Here is a 23,619-nt window from a genome sequence, read left to right as displayed (position 1 = left end):
ATGCTCTGAGCGCTAGCCAGATGGCATTCAGCTCTAACCAATTGATGTGGTATAACTGCTGCTCCTGTCGAGTCCAGGTGCCGTGGAACGAGAGATCATCCAGAGTGGCTCCCCAGCACTCGAGCGATGAGTCTGTGGTGACGGTGGCCTGCGGGGTGGGCGGCCAAAAGGGCTTGCCCGTCCGTAGGTTGCAGTCCCTGGACCACCATGTTAGGTCCGGGTAGAGAGATGGAGGAACGTTGATCATCTCGGATTGGTTGCATGAGGCTGCGAAGTGCAGCTGAATCCTCCTCATCCCCAATCTCTTTTGTGGAACGGCTAATAGGACCGCTGCCAGGAGATGCTGGTACCACCATGCTGAAGTCACCTCTCTGCTGAGGAAGTAGGTGGTGTCCCTCTTGATGGCCGAGATGTTGTCCTCTGACGGAACTACCTTCTCAGAGCATGTGTCCCAGATGAGGCCCAAGAATGTTAGCCTCTGTGTGGGCTGTAGCTACGACTTCTTGAGATTGAGCGAGAAGCCCAGATCGTGCAGTGTGCATATAAGGGCATGGGAAGAGCGGTGAACCGCTTCCTGAGATGTAGCCCTGACAAACCAGTCATCGAGGTATGGGTAGATGTGGAGGCCGTGCGCTCTGATGAGGGCAGCCACCGTATTCATGAGCCTGGTAAAGAACCTGGGGGCCGAATTGAGGCCAAAAGGAAGGGCCTTGTATTTGAAATGGTAGCCCATGATCCTGAACCGTAGGAAAGAACGATGGGGCTGCTAAATCGGGACGTGTAGGTACGCATCCTTCAGATCCAGGGAGCACATCCAGTCTCCCTTGCACAATGTCTCCGCTATAAAAGCTGGCGTAACCATCTTGAATTTTTTGCAGTGGTAAGGAGAGGTCGAGGGTGGAAAGGTCCAGCACAACTCTCAAGCCCGCCTGGTTCTTCTTCTGAATGGCGAAAATCCTGGAGTAAAAGCACATGCCTCGCTGGGAGGCTGGGACTTCCGGTCGCTCCTGGAGAGGCAGTCAGTGGAGGATCCCCGCCAGAGAGTTGCTGTCCCCATTTGAGGAGTGAAGGGGAGAGGCTGGGATGGGTAGGTGGTACCCTGTGGATACTATGGAGAGGATCCAGGGGTCCGCGAAATTCTGGCACCAGAAATGTGCATGAGAGCAAGCCTGCTCCCCCACTGGAGACACGTGGACCCGGAGGGGCGTGTCATGCCTTCTTTCCCTCACAGGCTGTCGTGGAGGAGGGGGACTGGATAAAGCCCTTACTCCCCCCCCTTTTTGTTGCTTGCGCCGGCTCTGAGACGGCGAGTGGTCAGGCTGCCTGGATCTCTGTTCCTGGAAGCCGCGGAACCCTCCGTACGTACACCCCCTGTCAGAGCGCAGCTGTGACTGGGTGTACGACTTGGGCGTGGTCTTCGTCAAGATGGATAAAGACTTGGCCGTTTGTGAGCTGTTTTTCTTCTTGTCCAGCTCTTCATCCGTGGTGGAGTGGAAGAAATCCCCCCCCACCCCCCTTGAACGGCACATCTGATATGCGTTCCTGGACGTCCGGGTTGAATTTTTTTACCCGGAGCCAGGCTGTCCTTCTCATGTCCATGGCGAGACAGATGGCACGGCCAGAGGTGTCAATATGGGCCACGGTGGATTCCATGAGGTCCTGCGCCACCAGCTTGGCCTCAGCCAGTCCCGCCTTGAAACGTGATTGGCTCTGCGTAGGGAGTTCCGGGAGGTAGTCTGCAATTTCCCACCATAACCTTCGGTTAGCAGCCACCAGCATGGCATCATTGTTGGCTTGACGAAGATGTAAGGATGCGTTGGAATACAGCTTCTTCCCGTACGCCTCCAAGATCTTCTCCTCCTTGCCTAGTAGGGTCGCTGCTGTGGAGGTTGATGATGACTGAGGCTTGGAGTATAGTGATGCCGCAGCAATCACAGAGGAGTGTGGCTGAGGATGAGCTGATAGCAAGAGTGTATCCCCCGCCATCTGCCTGTACTTGGCGTCCAGGCGTCGATTGACCGGCTGGACCAAGTGGGGCTTGAGCCAACCCTTCTTGGCCAGGGAGACTACATCGGTTTGCAGTGGAATCCCCGTTTTGGCAGAGGGGCGTTGTGTGAGGACTTCAGCCAGAACACACTCTGCCGGGTGCTCAACCTCAGGTTGGGGTAGGCCCAGGAACTCCGCCAGCCTTGGCTGAGGATGGCGTGTCAGGATCCTCCTCCTCATTCGTATCCTGTGGGTCAGGAGGATCCTGCAGAGGTGGAGGAGTAGCTGGAACTGGAGGCTTGGGTATGGGGACCACGGCCGGAGGGGGAGGCTGGTACGCAACCGGCTGAGGAATCGGCTGGAGAGCTGGAGGCAGCGGCTGCACCGGGAGCACCGGCGGAGGAGCTTGTGGTGCCGTTAGCATCGTAGGGAGGACCTCCCTGATGGCGTCCTTGAAGATAGCCCCCATCTGAAGTGACTTCATGAGCCCGAGTAACCTCTCGAAGAACCCCTCTTCACTGGCCGGAAAGGTGGTAGGGGTTACTGACTGGGTAGCCGGGGGCTGCTGGAGCCGCTGCATACCCTGCCTGTATGAACGCAGTGGAAAACTGCCCTGCGCATAAGAAGGATAGGCTGTAGGCCACGTACCTGGATGAGACCAGTCCCACCTTGACACTCGTTCTTCGCCGTACTCCTAGAATGGCGTCGGACGGGTGCCTCCGTCTAGCGCAGCAGCCATCTTGTCGAGCTGCCAGCCACGTGCATGCGACGTGTTGCTCGGCTCGCTGGGCCCAGCCTCCTCCAAGACTCTTGCGTGTGGATCACGAGGCCTACCCTGCTCCTCGGGCCTAGACCCGGTACGAGTGTGACCCTCGACCCCAGGGTCGGTAGAGCTGCGTTTAGGCGCCCCCTCAGACGTATTCCCAGTACAATGGCAAAGCTCCTCGGCCATACTGCCGGTACAAGGGATGACAATCCGGTACAAGAACCTTCCGGTCCCTCAACACTGACACCGGGAGGATCCAAGGGTCCCTCGGCCCAAAGGCCGGTAGCTGGAGCAGCCTCGGTGCACGTGCTGGTACAAGGACCAGATCGGTCCGTCCCGCGCGGGAGAGTCCTTGGGAAGGGGTCTCCCTTGCAGGGTGCGATGGAAAATAGCAGCCCTATCTTGGGCCAGGCTCGGTGTGTCACAAAGGTCTTGAGGTCTTCTGGAGGCGACTTCTGTAAGAGCTCCATCCACCCAGCTAGTCTGTTCTTCAGCAATTTCAATGACAGCGTGTCGCAGGCTATACAAGCTTGCCAACTATGGTCTGGGCCAAGGCAATGTAGGCAGAGGGCGTGGGGGTTTGAAGTTGGGAAGAGCCCGTTGCAGGATGGACACCTCCTGAACCCTGTGGAAGTCGGCATGTGCCGGAGAGGCGTGTGACGCCTGAAGACCGAGTACCCGAATGATAAAAAGGACAAACAAAGAGAAGAAGTATCCGCGCGTGTAATTACATGGCCAAAGCCAAACCCAGGAGCGCTGGTGAATTCGGCCCGTTCCCGTCGACGCGGAAAAGGGGACTTGGGTGTGGCGCCAGAGGGCGGAGTCAGGGCAGCACATGCTCTCAGGGCCGCACCCCCGCACTTCTAAATTTAAAGGGGGAAAAAGGGTTTTTCTGGTGAAAAAGGATCCGTCTCCTGTCCCTTGGAAGGGACGCCCATGCAGTATGGAGGAAAGGGGACGGGACGTAAGAGTACTTGGAAGAGACGCCTGCTGAAACTCCTGGACCGTTGGTTTGCCTGGTGAAGCCCTGCTGAAGCTCCGAATTCATTTCGGCTAGAGAAGCCCTGCAAGGACGACTTCTCCCCTTGGGTTGGTGGGATCAATCAACCCCAAAGTGAACTTGTCTGGATTGCCTCTCAGAGCTGGCTGTACTTCTACTGCTGCTGGAACAGAAGTGCCAGAGAGAGGAACACCAGATCGAGTGCATCGCTTTTAAGTCGGACCCTAGCGCCAGGAAGATCCTCCGGACTTCCCTGAAGCAGGACCGACCAAGCCTGAGTCACCTCAACAGAGTGCTGGACCCCAGATGCGAGGAAAGTCTGAAGTGGTATCCGAGAACCACAGTGTTGCTATTTGCTACAGACTCGAGGAGCTCAAATCGCAAAGTGCCGCTGATTTGAAGTTCGCCCATTGCTGCCACCGACCTTCCCATTGTGTTGCAGGAGTCCCCAGACGTCCTCCCTCTTGTCCCCACAACCGAAGCCCAGGAACAGAGATATGCAGAGCTGCACAGGAATGGAAGTCATCTGCTGCACATTTCTTCATTCTAAAGGTACTAAAAAGGTCTGAGAGAACTTACTTTAGAGTCACTTGCATCTTCTATTACTCACAAGTCTAATCAGCTTGTGGCCCTACATTTGATTCTTCTTTTCTTCAAAGACTTCTAAAACACTGTGCAAAGACTTTCTACTTACCTACAATGAAGTACTTCAGCTCATATAGACTTTTGCCTATTGACTTTGGCTTAGCCTCTTTCACTGAATGACTTATTGGGGGTGGAGGGGTCTGAAAGTATTTGCCTGCTTAAGACTATTTGTGGTTTCTTGTATGTTCTGAATAACCTTCTCCTTTGACTTATTACTATATGATTCTAAATGCAACAGTGATATATTAATGGCCCCAGCACCCTAGCAATTGAAGTCACCTGAGGGTGTAGGTAGTGTCTTTGGGCTATCCTAAAAGGGTATCTGCTGATTTAGAGATATTAAGAGTGTGTATTTCATGAAGTGTATTTGAGTGTTACTGTCATATTGCACCCTTCTGAAGAAGGCTTATTATAACTGACTGATAAATTAATAATTGTTCGTTCAAGAAACCTTGAGTGTAAGAGTTTATTTGAATACTAATAATAATTTATTTGAATACTTGCAACTGTAAATCTCTGTGCAACACTGCTACAGCTCACATTGACCCCTCTCGAGATAAGCCTGGCTGCTCAGCATGCTACCAAAACGGTGTAGTACAAGCTTATACCAAAGGTTGGGTTTCCTATACCTGTAGTCAGAGTTGTTTGTAGTGTTCCCAGAGGGTACTGCATACAAACTTTGCCTAACTGTCAGGACTGGCTAGTTTAATAACAGGAAGAGTAACAAGATTAACATTGTGCCTTTAGAGCTGGCTGGCTGGCTGGGTTAGTAACAGGAAGAGTTTGTTCATAGAATTAACATTGTGCTTGCCCAAGTCAAGATGGAGCGAAAGAAACTTAATCTGATTGGTTAAAGAAACAATGATATGTTTTGGTTGCCTGATTGGTGGAGAGGACAATGGGTTTGATTCTTGGGAGATGAGCAAGATTCTAAACTGCCTTTCATCCAGAGAAATTCAGTGGCTGGTTGTATATTAGTTAAGCTCCTTAAGTAAGGCCTTTCCAGAGCTCAGAAAATCTACCAAAGAAGTAAGAATATCGTTTGCTGATCCAATTTGAACAAGAAGTCATCAGGTGGGATCGTTCTTTTAAAGATTTTGATATTGTCACAGTGAACTTTCATTTTCTTTTATAAGAAAACTTAAAGAGTAAACAAGTTTCAAGTTCATTTGAGAAAAGAGACATTTACAGTTAGTTATTATAAGGAAAACAAGCTTGAAGATTGTGCGTAGGATTTAAAAGTTGATTAACTGCGTGTAATGTTCTTCAAGACTGTTTAATGTGTGCGCGAGCTCGCAAGTTGTCGTTTGCGTGTTCTTTTTAAAGCGCATGTACATTTTTCACGTGAAAGACGTTTCCTGAGAAAGCGCGTGTGGTTTTGCGATAGAGCGCGTGCCAAAAAGAATTGCGCGTGTGAATTTTAGCGCGTGTACATTTTTTACGTGAAAGACGTTTCCTGAGAAAGCGCGTGTGGTTTGCGATAGAGCGCGAGTCCATTTTTATCAGCGCGTGTTATTTTTATCGTGTTTACGTATTTTTTAACGCGCGCGGGTTTTGTAAAATTATCGCGTGTGTATTTACACGCGAAGACAATTCTTCACGTCTTCTGAGTTCACGTGTTTATCGCACACGCTTGTTAAGGAAGAAACTATACGTTGTGTAAATGTGTAAATAAGGAAAAACAATTCACACGCAGAAAGAAAGCAGTATTCCAGGAAGTTAAAGAATATAATTTAAAGTAATCTATGCAAATAGAACTCAATGTTTTCAGAGAAAGACTGCAACTTAAGTAAGCATTGAAAACTACATAAGGTCAAAAGAACTTTGAAGTAAGAAGAATATCTAATTCTGAAAAGATGTTGCAAAGGCCATCACTTTAGGATTCTAAAGAGACTAGATTGGCTTGAACTATTTGCACACCACAAGATATATTTACAAGATATTCCACAAAGATTACTAACCTCTAAGTCTTTTACTGAGGTTTAAGAGGTAAAGAGTTTAGAGTTTATTTAGCATAAGTTTAGAAAAGAAGTTTTCTTATTATATAAGTAACCAGGTGTATTTGTTTACCACAGATACCAGAGGCTACCAGACGGTTGAAGGGCAGCAGTGTCTCCGTTGTTATTTTCTCCCAATTCCCCTTTCCCTTTCTTGGGGTTTTCAGCTCAGCTTATATTTAAGGGTTGAGAGGTGAACTCCTAGTGAGGGTCTGTGGGGCCAGCATCAGCTCCTGTGGAATTCAGTCAAGCCGGACCCTGACACTAACACAGCAAGCCGGCCAATAACCCTTGGGTGTATGCCTGTAACCAAGGGGATTAAGCATAGGGAGTTTCGGGCACCTCCCTCACTTCTTGCCCCTGCCAGACATACTGGAACCAGGGGCGGGTTTCACTCGCAAATCCCGCCACAGACAAAATGAACAAAGGGACCAAACAAGAAATGGCGAAAAAAGAAGACCGGGGCCATTTTGACAAAACGGGCACCCATGGGTGCCTTACTGCAGCTGCGAACGCAGCCCGCGGTAAAGACACACAATGGTAGTAAAAAGTAAACCACTGCCACCAGCCATTAATTGTAGAAAGGGTAACAAAAATGTTACATGAGAAACTAGACAAAGGGGATACTAAGTAACCCCTTGAGCACCCTATGGTAAGATAGTGTGTGCTGGGTCTAGAAAGTTACAAAATGTAGGTAAAGTCAATTTCACTTCACTGCTCTTGGAAACAGTAGTTTTACCAAGAGAAGGTATTTAAACCTTTAGGAAATCTAAGAGACTTGCCTGTGCAACTGCAATGTAGGTGCCGTGCGTCACAATGCAAAGATGATGCATATGGAGTTTGTCAGACTCCAAAGTCAAAAGAAACACAGAGTCCAAATCACAGAAAAATACGAGAGAGTTGGAAAAAGGTCTCACTCTCTCCAGGTTAGAAATTTAAGGCCCTAGAGTCTAGCAAAAGAGCTGGGGGTCTCAGGTAGAAGGGAATTAGCACATTTCTGAGAATTCTCCCTAACAGTATCCAAGAACCGCAGTGTTGCTATTTGCTAGAAACGCGAGGAGCTGAAACCGCGAAGTGCTGCTGATTTGAAGTTTGAACACTGCTGTCGCTGACCTTCAATTTGTAGTGCAGGAGTCCCCAGACGCCCTCCCTCTTGTCCCCATGACTGAGGCCCAGAAACAACAGGCTCTGCAGACCTACACAGGAACAGATGCAGCTGGAAACAATTTCTTCTAACCAAAGGTATTGTAAAACTAAGGGGACTTACTTCTTGTTGTGTCGCCTTGCTTGTTCTCAGTTGAGACTGTCTTGGTTGCTTTTGCCGAGTTGCTTGCAGCTTTGCCCCTCACAAGCCTCCCAGCTTGCGGCCTTAAAGTGATTCTCTTTTTCTACAAAGACTTCTAAAACATTGTGCAAGACTTTTACTTACCTGCAAAAAGTGCTTCAGTTCACCTAGACTTGTGCTCAATTAACATTGGCTGGTCTGGCTCCCTGAAAGACTCTTCTTATCTCCTACTTTGTGCTTTACCTTTCTACCAGGAAAGGGTTAATTTACTTTGCATGGAGGGTTAAAAAGTACTTACCTGCTTCAGAATATGTGTTTAACGTTTGTTTTCCAAACCCTTTCCTTTGACACCAACTCAGTATTGCTCTAAATGTACCAGTGATATATTAATGTCCACAGTGTGCTAGTTATTTAAGTCACCTCAGGGTGCAGGAACCATCAGTGTGCCATCCCAAATGGGTACTTGCTGATTTAGAGAAACTAAGAGTGTGTAGTTTTGAAGTGTATTTGTGTGTTGCTCACATATTGCTCCCTTCTGAAGAAGTCTTATTGAACAGACTTAAATTAATAATTGTTTAATCAAGAAGTCTTGAGTGTAAGAGTTTATTTGAATACTTGTCACTGTGAATCTCTGTAAAAGCCCTACTGCTCACATTGACCTCACTTGAGGGAAGCTTGGCTGCTCAGCCACACTACCAACCTGTTTTTTACAGACCTATACCAAAGGTTGGGTTCCTATTGCTAGGAGGTCAAGGTTGCTGTAGTCTCCCAAAGGGTACTGCACACAATCTTGCCTAACACCCCAAATCATCTAGGTTGAGTCAGGGCTAGATTTTACAAGCGCTAATTGCAGTACATAGGCTAACCTACACAGCTCTTCTACATGCAGTACATATTGGCTAACCTACACAATTCCTTTAAGTCTAACATAATGGTTATTTCACAATTCTTCCAAGGGTAATAACGTACGCTAACCTACACAATACTTCGAAGTGTGATAAATGGGCAAACCTTCACTATTCTTCTAAACAAATGCAACTATTTCTTTATCAACTGCAACCTTACACTGACCATTGTGAGAAACCCAAAGGTATCCTCACACCTACTCCCCTTGGATCTTCTTCTCAGGAGGCCAGGGAAAGGCCATCGCTTTTGGGTCCTGACCCTCGGGGTGGAGAAGCAAGTGAGGATCACCTTGATGGAGGGTCCTTGGTGATTGGGGAGAGGATGCCTACGGGCGAGACATGGTATTCCTCTATCCCTTTTGAAGACCAGCCTTAACCTCCCCCCAGTCTTTATGGGCTACTGTAATACATCTCACCACATTTTCCATCATTCAACCCACTACGGTACTGGGAGGAGGAAGAAGCAACTAAGAGTAGTGAACACTATTGAGTCATTTCACCATTCGTACTGAGATGAGGAAGAGGCCTGCATAGTATTGTAAAGGTCAGGCATGTCCCAACTGCTTTACTAATTATCACAAAGCAATTCCAATTTGGGACTCACACCTGCAACCTTTCAAGAGGTTGCAAGTGTATAAGAAGGGAGGAGACCAACAACAATTACACCAACAGGGAAACCTGACGAGGAGGTAGCCGTGGTGGGTCCTGCAAGAGGAGCCAGGACGCCAGTAGCCGACCTCAGGAAACTCTCAAATCCAGGGCCAAGCGGGTCGTGAGAAGGACAGGAGAGGGGGAGCATTGATAGTCAGAGTCGATCAGCAGGAGCCGCAGACACAGAAGAGGAAGCCAAAACACCTACCAGTGTCCACAGAGAGCGGAGCTGCCAGGGATGGTGGTGCACAATGCAAGCGACAGAGAAGCCAAATGCCCGACAGCGTCCGCAGGGCTGCTAGCGGGAGACCGAGAGAGACCAAAGTGCGAGCGGGGCTCGCAGTTGCAGGAAGACGTGCAGGCGAAGTGGAGACAAGAAGAGCAGCTGCCCGGAGGTAACGCCAAGGACTGGTGACTGAGGAGAGAGAATCACTCGAGCCGGGGCGCTCAAGGGGGCAGTGGGGCACTGAAGTGAATGCCGAGAGAATGAAAAGGCACATGTGCAACGAAACCAATCTGAAGCCCAGGGTTGGAAGGAAAGAAAGGACAATATACTGTGCAAGCCAAAAAGTAGGAAACAACGTATATTGAATACGGAGTCAAATGAAACATTTTAGGAGAGCCAGGATCTGATGACAAGAATATGTGAACTGCCTATTGTGAATCTAAGACAAGAGCCATATGAAATACAGAACCAGAAAACATAGAAAAGTGTGAAAGAACCTGAAAGCAAAGTGCTGGGGAAACAAAACCACTGTAAAGCGAACTCTGCATATAAATCAGTGTAGCAGCGCCAAACACTGGCAAAGAAAAGGTGGTTCATTGTGGCAAAGTCAAAAGGTAAATAAGGAGACTAAGTGAATTTTTAACTTGCATATAGGTACATATAAGGAAGAAACTGTGGGCTGGACAGCCTAGGGTTCCTGGTTGTGTGATCTGTAGATGGTGGACCGTGTGGTCTGACAACTGCACCTAGACCAGAGAATCCGAATTGTGAAACCTGGTTACGCAACCTGTAGTGGGTGGACCATGTGATCCGACAACTGCGCCTAGACAAGGGAGCTCTGGTTAGGAAAGCTAAAGAAGCTGCTGAAGCAAAATAAGAAAAAGCCATTAAGAAGTCTGAAGAAGGATAAAGTTGACGTGGAACTGTCAAGTTTGTGGCACTGTTTTGAAGTTGGGGAAAGGAACCCCAAAGTGTTCAGGAGAATTCTCAGAAATGTGCTAATTCCCTTCACCTTAGAGACCCCCAGCAACGTTGCTGGTTTTTGAGGCTTTTTTCCTCACTCTTTCATGTGTTTTACATATGTGTTTTACATTTGTGTTCTCTGATTATGGAGTTTTAGATAACTCCATAGGCATCATCTTTTCATGTGTGTTACACAGCACCCTCAGTGCAGTGACACAGGGATGTCTTTTAGGCTTCCCAAAGGTTTAAATACCTTCTCTGGGATAAACTACTGTTTCCCAGAGAATGTAAAGTGAAATTGACTTTACTAGTCTTTTCCAAATTCATAGACGCAGCACACACCATCTTACAATGGAATGCTGGAGAGGTTACATTGTATCACCTGCGTCTAAACACTCATGTAGCAGTCACATGCTACCATTTCCTATTGAAATGGCTGGTGGCAGTGGTTTTACAACGAACTACCATGATTTTTCCCGACCGCAAAGACCGGTAGCTAAGAATCACAGGAGCCATGTTTTTCAAGATGGCACCTTAAGCCTCTTTGTTCAAACGGGTCCCGGTCTTCTAGTGTTTGTCTCTATGCGCCAAACCAGGTTTGGTACCTTTGTTCGTGTGCCTTTGGCGGGCTTCAGGACTGAAGTCGGCCTCTGGCGCCCGAGTGTCTGGAGTGTGCAGGATGTGAGGGAGGTGCCCGAAACTCCCTGTTCTTATTCTCCTAGGAGACCCAAATGCACGCTGGCGTGATTGGCTGGCTGACTGTCCGGCAAGGACAGCCACCCTGCTGGGTGAGTAACAGCTAGGCTGGAATGAAAGGGAGAAAACTGTTTAAAAGAAGAGTCTTGTGGGCTGGAAGGCAGAGTCGACCACTGGAACGAAAGAACCAAAGACAAGCTGGAAGAGGACGGCTGCTGCAACCACTGGACCGTTGGTTTGCCTGGTGCAGATCCAAAGATTTGGTTAGATAGTCTATATTGAAGAGCGTGTTCATATGCTTAAGTGCAAAGTTTATTATTCATAGAACAGGAGTGTCAGCTGTTCTATGAATAATACATTTTGCAGTTAAGCATATGAACACGCTCTTCAATATAGACTTTCTTTGGATCTGCGCATTGAGCTTACCTCCATTTTGTAGGTTTTCTATAATATTAAGTTGTCTTCTTCTAGTGAAATGTTTTATAAATGATTGTGTAAATAAATTAATAAGTGTTTTACCAAGATACCTTGAGTATAAGTATCTACTTGAACCACTGTGATTGAAAGTCCTCTGTGTAACTACATGTACTGCTCACATTCACTCTTGAGATAAGCCTGGCTGCTCAGCTCGCTACCAACAAACTGTGGTACAGACTTATATCAAAGGTTGGTCTTGCTTACACCTGTGGTCCTAATTGTGTGTGGTGCTCCCAGAGGGTACTGCATGCAATTCTGCCTAACACAAGGGTTTGTGGAACTGGTTAGAAATTCGGGGAAGGGAACCCAGAGGTTGTGCGAAACGTTCTTGAACTTTAAGAAGGGGAGCTGAAAGGTAAGTAAGGAGCTGGAAGAAGCTCAGAACTTTGTTCGTAACACTATTTCTTGTATTGCCGACATCCCTACATATTTAGATTTAGTTGTGAGGGCAAATATAGGTTTTGGACACAGACAGACTTAAGTTGCACTCTTTGACTGAGTCCTTCCTTAGTTTCTTTAGGTAGGGAAATCCCACCTTAGTTTAGGGCAAGTTAGGCCTTCGTCCATCCTGTCATTTCAGTTTAATAAAACACTTTTAATTTGTACTTTGGATCTGTTGTCTGTGTCTTGCTTCATGATGCCTTCACACAATCCGCATGACCATCCGCACCAAGGTAAACCACTGAACCTGCACAAAAAAAACTCAAAACCTATTGCCTTGAATCCTCTGTGCAGTTTCATTAGCATCTCATTCATACGTTCACTCTGGGTTGCTGCACACCATCTCAATACATGCTGGCGTTCGACAACTGCAGATTGTATCACCACCATCATCATCATCATCATCATTTACCTCTCCAAGAGCGTGTTCACCATTTTCTCAAATGTTTCATCACATCTTAGCAGAGGACTTGTAATTCCCCAATGCAGGGAATTGCTGTACTCATTTAAGCCGAAGTAGAATTTCTCAGGGATTCCCATCTCCTCCTAAAACACAAGAGCGCAGACACAATCATTGAAATAGGCATAAAACAGACATTTTGATCTGTGAAATGTAATTTCATTGACCATTCTAACAGAGGAGGAGCCAAGGCACACCCCAATGCCTAAAAGTACGTTTTGAACATGAGCAAAAAAAGATCATAAACCTTCCCACCCTCTGTCCTCAATGGGATCTGGCAAAAAACACTTGGCAGCCTCCATTGATTAGTGAATGCTTAACTGCTGGGGTCGACCTCCAATTTATGCTGTGCTTCCTACACCTACTCGATATAAATGTAATCACAGCAAGGTGTTTCCTGAGCCTAATACTCAACAGATGACAAGCACCCGTACTGAGTAGACAAAGCCAATCTGCGATGGTTAAAATGTGCTGCTTGAACTGCCTAAAATCTAGCAAATGGATTGCCAAAAGACACCAAGTATTTTACTACGTAACCCTTAAACAGGATTTTTTTGTAAAATCCTGCCTAGTGTCTTGCGCACAGTTCACATGGTGGAAAGGACAAACCAGGTCCATAGAAAGTAACTTGCTTCTAAATTGTAGCAAAAGAGAAAAAGCGTTTTTCAGAGCTCGGACATTTCCGCAGGTGAGCTTTTTGTGCAGCACTGACTTACAAATTGTACTCAAATGCCGTTTGGGACACACAGAATGCAAGCCCCCAAAGAAGAAAACGGGACATATATATCCATCCTAAGCGAAGCGATGGGGCCAATCAGTGAGCAATTGGAAGGGCGGTGGAGGGAAGTGCCCTTAGCTAAACAAGGGTCATTCAAATTAACAGTCACAGAAAATAAGAAGTTCCCTGCGGGGTAAAGCACTCTAGCTAAATCCACTCACAGCTAGACTATGAAATCAATACTTCTGCACAGCCCCAGGCTGTCTTAGACATTTGATAGAGAGGCCATTTTCCTTTCAACAGTTACCTTTCACCATCACATGAATGACTGCCAAAACACATTTTCCTCGCTCATTAAGCGAAATAAAAGTTGGAGAATTTCAAGTGGTGGGACAGGGATGGAAATATGACTGCTAAACTGATCCAAACACCCCAATACCCAATGTAGGGAAAAGATGGTCAGTGCAGATGAAAGACAAACATACCATATGGTCCGGCTGCATCCAGTGCACCTCATTGCAAGAGCTGATACGGGACTGTTGCGTCTGAAGCGTATACGGGAAAGAGCTGACCTGCAGCACGATTAGGTTCACAGCTTCCAATACCTCTCTGCAGTTAATGACTCTATCCGCCAGTCCCTGACCGGGTTCCCCATGGGACAGAGAACCTGAAATAGCGCTGTTTGGGGGGAAACAGAGCAAGGTCAATGCCTTGGGTGGAAAGGCTGATGTTTCAAACACATGCATGGCAACAACTAGTGGAAAAACAGATCTTGCGAGAAATTATCATCAGAGGAATGGTCACATTTTCAGTTCCTATATTTATTAATTTCAAGAAATTGTAAGTTTTCTTTTCATAGCTAAAAATGATTTCCACCTTATAAAATCGCATGCCTGACTTCAAATAGTGCCTCTAACAAAAAATTCATTGGATTCACACGTTAAAAAAAAAACTAAAAAAAACGAATAATCCCATCCGTATCGGTGACACCTTATCAGAAGGGTGGCATTATCCAGCAAAACTCAGGAGACTGGGGTGCAAGATTCCTTGAGTCTTTCTTTGGGTACTTTTCAATTGCTATCATGCCTATACATTGCCGTAGTTGCATGCAAGTAATTCCTTCTGTTTGTTTTCAAATACTTTTTTTAGCATTATATACATAACTCCACTGGTGGTTCAACAGACATACTCGTACATACCATGCAGGTATCTCACAAGCACAAATGCCATGGTCAACCATAGCACCAGAAAGCACCAGAAAACTCAACTTCATCTGTTTTCCAATACTACTCGACAGTTGCTGTGGGGTCAATTCCAAGAAAATAAAACAAGGCAAACTACATTTTCTTCAAAGCCAACGCCCAAGAAACATCCACATGGCTTGTAATAAATGGATATATTCACATACACCTCAATTTTCAAGCATATTTATGTGTGTTAAGTAAAAAAGGCTATGCTCTCTTCCCCCAAGGCACTTCATTTGCAATAAGGAAGAAGTCATGATCAACGAGGAACAACCAATGATCTTTTTTTTAAAAAATCTAATCCCGTCATAACAGCTCTCCACGCTTGGCATCCGCTGAAGAAAGCGCAGGTCTGTTTGGCTGTCACCAATGGAATACTGCGTCCAAGACACATTTCAGACTGGGAAGAAAGCCACATGTTAAGTATGATTCATGTGAGGAAACAGCAGTTGTGCAATTATCCAGATGCAAAAACGTTCAATAGCAATTTTCTTCCTCTGAGCACTTTCGAACGCTGTGGAGCATTTTTCAACCATTATAGACAGTCAAAGGTTTGTGTTCTTTAATTATGGATTCAGGAACCTCAAAACTGCAGAAGCATCTTTAACCAGCCTGTGCCGAACGCAATGTTCAAGGTAGTCAAACGCTTGGTTGAACACGGATGCACTGCTTTGTGTAGACTACTCTCTAATTGAAGGCCATTTACTGGCCACAGATACCTTGCCGAGTACGCTCGAGGCACTACGTTAAAGATCCTTCAACATCGTCAGTGAATAAACGTGCACACCTTGTTCTGAAGGGATGATTACCACTTCAAGATAAAACATTGTATTGGCTCCAGTCTTCGAATTTTCAAGGTAGTGAGGTAGAGTTGAGTTCGAGCCATGTCCAAGTCCCTCATATTTCAAATAAGTCTGCCAGAAAGCAAGCAACCGGCGCAACGTTCTAATCGGCACTTATTCGCGGGGGCCTGTAAATCCACCATGGCTGACCGTGTAATGCCCCCGCTCGTGTGGGTTTACTGCTTAAGTATTACCTTTACATATCTTCAAGGCATGTTATTTTTTAAACCAGTATGTGTTAGGAAAGATTTCTCTTTACTGCACCTTTCCTTCAATTTCAATGGACCCCCAAACGTTGTGCTTTTATATTTGATCCAGACCTGTACTTTTTACAGTGCAGTGAGGCCTTAAGTTTCACTACACTTTCTTTTGCTTATCTGTTATGGGGAAACTGTCAGTACTGGGAAACAGTGTTTCCCCTAGTCTAGTTACTTTGTTACTACTTTTAGTAACTTGTTATCACTTGTGGTAACTTTTATCATTGTGCAATGCATCTTACAATGCAGTGCAATGGGGTACACTTTTTGTTTTTGCCCTAGACCAACAATCAAAGGATTTTTGGTTACTCTAGGTGTGCTAGATGGACACGCTGGTGACGGCAGTGACTTTTTACCATGTATTTGGTGCTTTTGGTACTCATTGTAAAATGTAAACGAAGTTGCAGTGAGGACTGTTAGGACTGATTTTCTATACTCTGGCCTGTTGGATAGATGGATAGGTGAACCTAGTACTGTGACAGGAACATCTCTGGGAGCTGTAGCCTAACCATTTTAAGGTAGCAATGCGAGTGCTCTAGGCTAAATCTCAAGAGGTGGTGAGCTTTAAGGGGCCCACAATGAGCATACAGAGTGAAGCAGTCAAGGAACACACTTCGCCAAACCGGTATAAAAATACTACTTTACTTATGGCCAAATAACAATGAAAAATGACTACTAACAGGTAAAAATATCCCACAACACTAAAAACAGATACATATATACAATCACTAGAGTAGGGTAACATACATATCAAACCCTTGAAAAGGAAGGTACAGATTAGTAGAAGCACTACAGGTCCACAGAGATGCCATCCTAACATCAAAGGTCTACCCCTAAGAGGTATGGGGCCTTGTGCCCAAAAGTTCAGCAAAGTTCCATGCAGTTTTGTGAAATTGGGAAAAATGAAGGTAGGGTCTCTGGGGTCCAGTGAACGTTCCAAGGGTTAGGGAACACGTTCAATCTGACTAACACATGTGTTCCCAACTTTCAGAGTGCTTGTGTGAACAAGCAATGGCAAAGCCAAAGTAATACAAACGTTTCTAAAAGTTACCAAAACGTTTAAAAGGGAGTTAGGGGTTCAGGTAAGTATCACTACAACTCACCCCACACCCCCGCTACTATGATTCTTCACAGGACTTAGCATGTCGGTGCGAAAATCGACTTTGGACCCTCTTCAACTATCAGCTCCAGCACACGATCCCCAGGTTCAAGCACTTTTCCCGTCGTCGACTAATGCTGGTGCAAGGTCTTTCAGTGAAGAAATGCAAAAGACCTCGATGCAGGACCCCTCTCAGGACATGACTGGATGCATGTAAGCAGTTTCGGATGAAGGCCACCGATGCACGGCAACGCAAAGGGATTAATTTGTCCGGTCAGACTTTTCCATTTATTTCGGGCCTCCCTTGATGCTAGGACCATGACATTTGCCACAGGTAATCTTGTTGTACAAGCTGAGAATCCCCCCCAAGTTCCAGGCCTCAACTCAGAACTGGGATGTCTGCAGCACGGGAGCCCAAACTCAGAGTTGGTTAGCCACTGGGTGGTCCAGGGGCACTTCCGAAGGCTCTCCTTCATAGGACTCTGTGCCGACGTTAAGAATGGATGTTCCCTTCACTCCAAGGCTCTCGTTCCTTCACAGGACTGCTGGAGATCTTCCACAGGGCAGCAGCAGAAGTTGGTTGCCAGGCCTTCTTCCGACGGGTCAACAGTCTCCTCACAAATTCTGCAGCTGTATACGATTCTTGGCTCCTTAAGTTTCTTCCAGGATCTCTCCGGAGAAGGTGCATGTGTCCCCTCTTATTCTAAAAGCCAGCTAAGAGCTGAAACTCCCACTAGCCAATGACAGATCCGACCAACACACACACCCACCCAAGCAGTGGTCCAATGAGGACCACTGGTGGCAAAACTCATGCATACCACTCACACTGAAACCACTTTGTGGATTGGGACCAGGCAGTCCCCCACTAACTTCCTGACAGCAAACACACACAGCCCTCCAGTAGCCCGCCAAAAGCCTCTGCTTTCCCGGAAGCCTCACAGGCCAGGAAGAAGGCTAAAAGACAAGATGGCCAAAGGACACACGAAAAACCTTGTGGCATGGCCATGTTTGACCACTAGCCACAGTTAATAGCCAAACACAGTAAACGCGCCAAGGCTAGAACAAAATGCACCAAAAAAATTGTAAAAAGTCACTGCTGCCAATAGCTTGTCCACTTAACACACCTAGAGTAACCAAAAATCCTCCGAGTGTTAGTCTAGGGTAAAACAAAAAGTGTACCCCATCGTACTACATTGTAAGATGCATTGCACAATGATAAAAGTTACCACAAGTGCAAACAAGTTACCAAAAGAAGTAACAAAGCAACTAGGCTAAGGAAAACAATGTTTCATAGTGCTGACAGCCTGAAGGACATGTCAGTTTCCCCATGACAGATTAGCAAAAAAACAGCGTAGTGAAGCTTAAGGCTTCACTGCACTGTCAAAAGAGCAGGTCAGATACAAAAATAAAAGCAAAAGGTTTGGGGGTCCATAGAAATGGAAGGCCGGGGGCAGTAAAGAGGAATTTTATAATACTGGACACCTCTAACAGGATCGAATCTCCAGCGACCCTTAGACGATCCACAAAGACGACTAGGAAAATCATCGTCAGGGGGAGGGGTGGAGAAGGGTAAGTAAGCATCAGTGTGCCTGTCTCCCTCCTCCGTCCTCCATAGGAGAACATTGGGAACAAGTCCCTTTGTCTCCTATCTCCATTCCACTCACCTTTGGTCATCAAACCTGGGTTAGGTATCCTGACCCTGGCTTAGCCTTGGGTCTGGAAGAAAGCAGAACACAACGTTCCTTTAGTAAATTGTTGTAAAACTTCTAATAAGTTTGAAAATATTCACCACCACAAGCCCATTTCATCCTTCCTATAGAGAATACTTACAGGTGGGAAACACTGGGTAGAACCCTGTGACCTTTGGTCACAAGGCCCCATTCATCTTATTGCATCTAATTTACCTGCATTGCACTGCAAGTTATCTGATATTTAATGGTTATGTATGTATTTGTATTATAGAGTGTGAGATAGTACTACCTGCTAGTTTCATTTTCCAGTGTGTTCTAAAATAACTATTTTTATAACTTTTGTGATAAATCAGAGGTACTCGCCCCATCTGAGGCTAGGGAGGGGAGTCCACTCCGCGAGACGCTCCCTTGTGTCTGGGCAAGTGGCATCTCACTGGAAGCAACTCCCCCGTCATGGGACAAGGACTCCCGTTCTGATGAGGAACTCCCTAAAGCAATGACCACATCTGCCTATATGGGACTGCCAGCTATGAAGATTAATCGGTCAGCCTTACATTTGGCTTCAGGCAATGTGGGAAACAACCAGCCATACCAAAAGAAAAGGAAATGTCTCCTTAAAAAGAGCTGTGGATATAACTGAGATGAGTAGCTCTTGTGAGTATAGAGAGCATGGTACGCAGGGGAAGTCCCTTGGAGAGGCGGAGCAGAATAAAGTAGCAGAGCCCACGACTTCTAGACAGGCAAGAAATGCCAGAGTGAGACGCCGGAGAGCTGAAGAATCCTGCAATGGGGGAAACCGTTGCCCGAATGGGGACATAAAGACCTGTACAAGGGGGTGGTGTGACCACAGCTGCATCGTGGTGGGCGAGGAGTCCCGCTAATGACACCAGACCGCCCAAGAAGGGAGTCCCATGGGCTCCCTGCGGCCAAAATCCATATACAACATTCCACTACAGTGGAGTTGAAAACACGACACTGGAGAAGCAAGAGGAGAAGAACCGAAAAACCAAACATCCAAGTCTGCGTAAAACTCTGGGAGGTTCCCCAGCGTCGAAAAAGGTACTGGGGAGAACGTGAAAGGCAGGAGGCCTCTCTGGGCAACGTAATCAGAGAAGAGAAGCTTCTCAAAGTCATATGTATGATACATGATGTGGCATTCATACCGTGCCTGTACACAAGTGTTTCTAGGCGCAACAAGACAAGGCGGGGGAAACAAGGGGAGGCCAAAACAACTATCATAGAAGGCCTTGTGTCATTCAGATCGCGCAAGTGCAAGGAAGAGGGAAGGGGAGAAGTGCCAGGGTAGGGGGTAAGGGAGACATTAAATCTGCAGAACTGGAAATATGTTAAATCAATACAGCGTGTGACGAATAACGCGGTTTGGGAAAGTGGAAACAAATACCCTAGTATGAAGAGGGAAAGTAAGGGGAAACCTCCAGAAACAGAGGCCGTAAGAGAGGAGAGAATCCACCTTAAATAAGTGTAGGAAGTGTTGTGAAGAGAGACTGGTAAGAGAACAGAATCAGCAGAGACAATCCAGCACTAAGAACCCAGGAGGGGGGAGAACCATAACTGGTATAATGTCTTACAAAAACAAGGGAGGATTAACCTTCAAGAAGATAAGAGACATACACTTAAGATACGAGGGTGATAACGTACTATAAGGAAAATTGTAGTAAAACTGTAACCATGGGTACAAGAGCTACAAGTATATCGGAAGAGTTACAGAAGCTTACGAGGGAAGTCTCAAGAAGTATCAGAAAGATAACATACAGAAGTAAATATTTAATAGAGAAACTTGATATTAGGTAGAATTTCAATTTTTTGCAATATTCTCACCACTTGTGAGTCCCCCAGACATTTATTCTGGACTCTTGGATTCTTGATCAGTTCTCCTGAGTAAGTGGGAACCTTTTTCAACCCTTTTGGTTGTATCTTTTTGGAGTAATGCATTCCTCCACCTTTTAAGGCATCTGTAATTTATCATTGCAGCACACACTTTCTGTAATGTTGCTGGGAGCTCTTTGAGCTGCCCTTTTTATTTTCCTTGTGATAACTACTTGTTAGGCAAAGTTTGTATGCAGTACCCTTTGGGACCACTACACAAAACTAGGACTACAGGTGTAAACAAAACCAACCTTTGGTATAAGTCTGTACCACACAGTTTTCGGTAGCGAGCTGAGCAGCCAGGCTTATCTCAAGAGGGAATGTGAGCTTGTAATAGTGTTACACAGAGGTCTACAATCACAAGTATTCAAACAGACACTTGTCTTGGTAAAACACTTAATTTATTACACAGTCAGTTAGAAAACATTCAATAAAAGGAGGCAATCAATATCACAAAAAAATATTCTACAATACTTCAAACTAACCGGTTCTGAAACATTTACACTACTTTGAAGGAGGAGCAAAATGGCATTCAGAGCATCTGAACTAGGATCAAAAAGGCATACATTAATAAAACAAAAATTACAGTTACTCTTAAACAGTGCAAATAGTTTGAGTTCACCAGAGGAGTTGATTCAATGCAATAGGTAGGCCAAGGTCAATGGACTAGTGTCTTGTATAGGTAAAAACGGTTCTGGTATTTCAACAGAAAAGTATTTGCCACGGTTCTCGAAAGTAGTTCACGGAAGAAAGGTTCATATGTCGGGTTACAAGCTAACTAGGCCTGCAAGTTTCCAACGTTTCACGTACTTTCTCAGTGAGAGGTAAGTTCTCTCAGTCGGGTTTTCACAGTACCTTATTTTGAAGAAAAAGATGCAGCTGAAGACTTCTGTTCCTGGCAGTTACTGCAGATCTCACTGTTCCTCAGCCTCAGTCGTGGGGCCAAGAGGGAGGACGTCGGGGGACTCCTGCACTGCACGGGGAGTGGTCACAAAGCTGGCAAACTGGCAATTCTTCAATTTCGGTAGATGTCTTCAAGCACACAAGCTGGTGTCCTTCTCCCTGGTTATTCGGTTTCCTGCAGCACTCTGAGGAAAATACAAGCAGCTCCGAGAATGGTGTCCAGGTGGCTTACAAGTTCATTGGTCCTACCAACTTAAAGGAAGAAGTCCTCCTTGAAGGGCTTCTCTATCGAGATAAACTTGGTGATTCGGACCTGCAGCAGGGCTCCACCGGGCAAACCAACGGTCCAGTAGTTGCAGCAGCCGTCCTCTTCCAGCTCGTCTTCGGTTCTTTTGTTCCAGTGCCAAGAGACTCACCTTTTAAACAGTTTTCTCCCATTCATTTCAGCCTAGCTGCCACTCACCCAGCAGACAGCCAGCCAATAACGCCACAGTGCATTTGGGTCCCTTAGGAGACTAAGCACAGGGAGTTTCAGGCACCTCGCTCACTTCCTGCCCACCCGAGACACTTGGGTGCCAGAGGCAGTCTTCAGTCCTGAAGCCTGCCAAAGGCATAGAAACAAAGGGACCAAACCTAGTTTGGCGCGCAGAGACAAACTCTAGAAGGACCTTTCCAAAAAGAAATGGCAAAAAAAGAAGACCGGGACCTGTTTAAACAAAGAACTTAGGCGCCATCTTGAAAAACATGGCTCCCGCGATTTTTAGCTACCGGTGTTCGTGGTCGGGAAAAATCATGGTAGTTCGTTGTAAAACCACTGCCACCAGCAATTTCGAGAGGAAAGGGTAGCAGGGGACTTCTTTTTACAAACTACTTCTGAGAACTTCTGCGGAGACTTGTCCGTTCAACTACCAGAACTGCTTTATCCTATACAAGACTTTAGCCCATTGGCTTTAGCCTAGCGCGTTGAATTGAATTGACTCTTCTGGTGAACTCAAAGTATCTACACTGCCTAAGAATAATTGTAACCTTTCATGTTCTAATAACCTTTGCCTTTTACTCCTCTTGAAAAATATTCTGAAATAGTATTGAAGTATATTTGTGTGTTATTATATAATTGCCTTCTTCTAATGAATGTTTTATAACTGACATATAAATAAAGTATTTATCAAAGAAACCTTGAGCATAAGAGTTTATTTGAACACCTGTGATTGTAGACCTCTGTGTAACATCATTACTGCTCACATTCCCCTCTTGAGATAAGCCTGGCTGCTCAACACGCTACCAAAACTGTGTAGTACAGACTTATACCTAAGGTTGGTTTGCTTACACCTATAGTCATAGTTGTGTGTAGTGTTCCCAAAGGGTACTGCATACAAACTTTGTGCCTAACAAGGGCATAACCCTGATAAAAGAACCTTGCGGTCCCTCAGTACTGACCCCGGAAGGATCCGGATACCCCTTCGGCCACGAGGCCGGTAGCTGGACTAGACTTGGTACGTGTGCTGGTGCTAGAACCCAAAAGGTTCCTCCCGGTCAGGTGTTCCTTGGGAAGGAGTCGACTTTACTGGGTGCGATGGAGAATAAAGGCCTTTCCTCGAGCAAAGTTTTACGAAGTCCTTTAGGTCCTCCGCAGGTGACTTTTGGAAGAGCTCTCTATACCTAGCTAGCCTGTTCTCCAGTGCCTGTGGAGACAGTGCATCGCACGCAGGGCAGCCTTCCCAGCCGTGGTCGGGGCCAAGGCAGCAGAGGCAAAGGGCATGGGGGTTGGATGTAGGGAAGAGTCCTTCGCAGGCTGGACAACTCCTGAAGCCTGCTGCAGTCGACATGCAGTACCTAATTGAAAAGAAAAAGACAGAAAAATATCCAGGGAAGAGAGCATGGTATTACATTGCCGAAGCCAAACACAGGAGCGTTGGTGAATTCGGCCCGTTCCCGTCGATGCGGAAAAGGGGACTGGGGAGTGGCACTGGTGGGTGGAGTCAGGCTCCTCTCCACCCTGGGGCTACATTCAGTTGTAATCGCCCATACAGTATGGAGGAAAGGTGACAGGACGGAAGAGTAATTTATAGTTACTCACCGTAGTGACTAACATACTCTAAGTCCATAGTCCCCTTTCCTTCATATGTCCCACCATTCTCCCCCCAATTTATACTGGTGTTATTAGGCAATTCTGAATATTGTCGACGCGTCAATGGGGACGGAGTAGTGGCCCCGGTGGGCGGAGTCAGAGGAGCATCTAAATTTAAGAAGGGGAAAAAGGTTCCATCTCTCATCCCTCGCAAGGGACACCCATACAGTATGGAGGAAAAGGGATGGGACGTAAGAGTAAGCTCCAAACCACCTTAGGTATGGTAAGTGCTAGGGAACTGTTTCATGGTTGTTCTGAATGGTTCTGAATGGTTTTACTGATGTATCAGAGTACTTGCCTGTTTTACACTGGTTATTGAATCAAATGCTTTCCATCTTCTCCTAAGGGTGAA

The 23,619-nt window shown here is 46.2% G+C and overlaps 1 protein-coding gene across 5 annotated transcripts in view; it reads right to left on the bottom strand.

Moving 5' to 3' along the window:
* The window catches only part of GREB1L (GREB1 like retinoic acid receptor coactivator), a 1,340,557-nt gene that overhangs the window by 132,253 nt on the left and 1,184,685 nt on the right, over positions 1–23,619 (bottom strand). For all 5 annotated transcript variants that reach the window (XM_069620882.1, XM_069620883.1, XM_069620885.1 and 2 more), the window contains 2 exons: positions 13,702–13,894; positions 12,451–12,584 (listed from right to left, as the gene is read on the bottom strand). In XM_069620882.1, coding sequence (XP_069476983.1) covers positions 12,451–12,584; positions 13,702–13,894 — 327 coding nt within the window. The remainder of the gene's footprint in view (positions 1–12,450; positions 12,585–13,701; positions 13,895–23,619) is intronic.

The sequence above is a fragment of the Ambystoma mexicanum genome, chromosome 5q, assembly GCF_040938575.1.
Source record: "Ambystoma mexicanum isolate Mex_15411 chromosome 5q, UKY_AmexF1_1, whole genome shotgun sequence".
NCBI lineage: Eukaryota > Metazoa > Chordata > Amphibia > Caudata > Ambystomatidae > Ambystoma > Ambystoma mexicanum.
The sequence above is the reverse complement of the archived record's forward strand: the minus strand, read 5'-3'. Positions and strand labels throughout refer to the sequence as shown.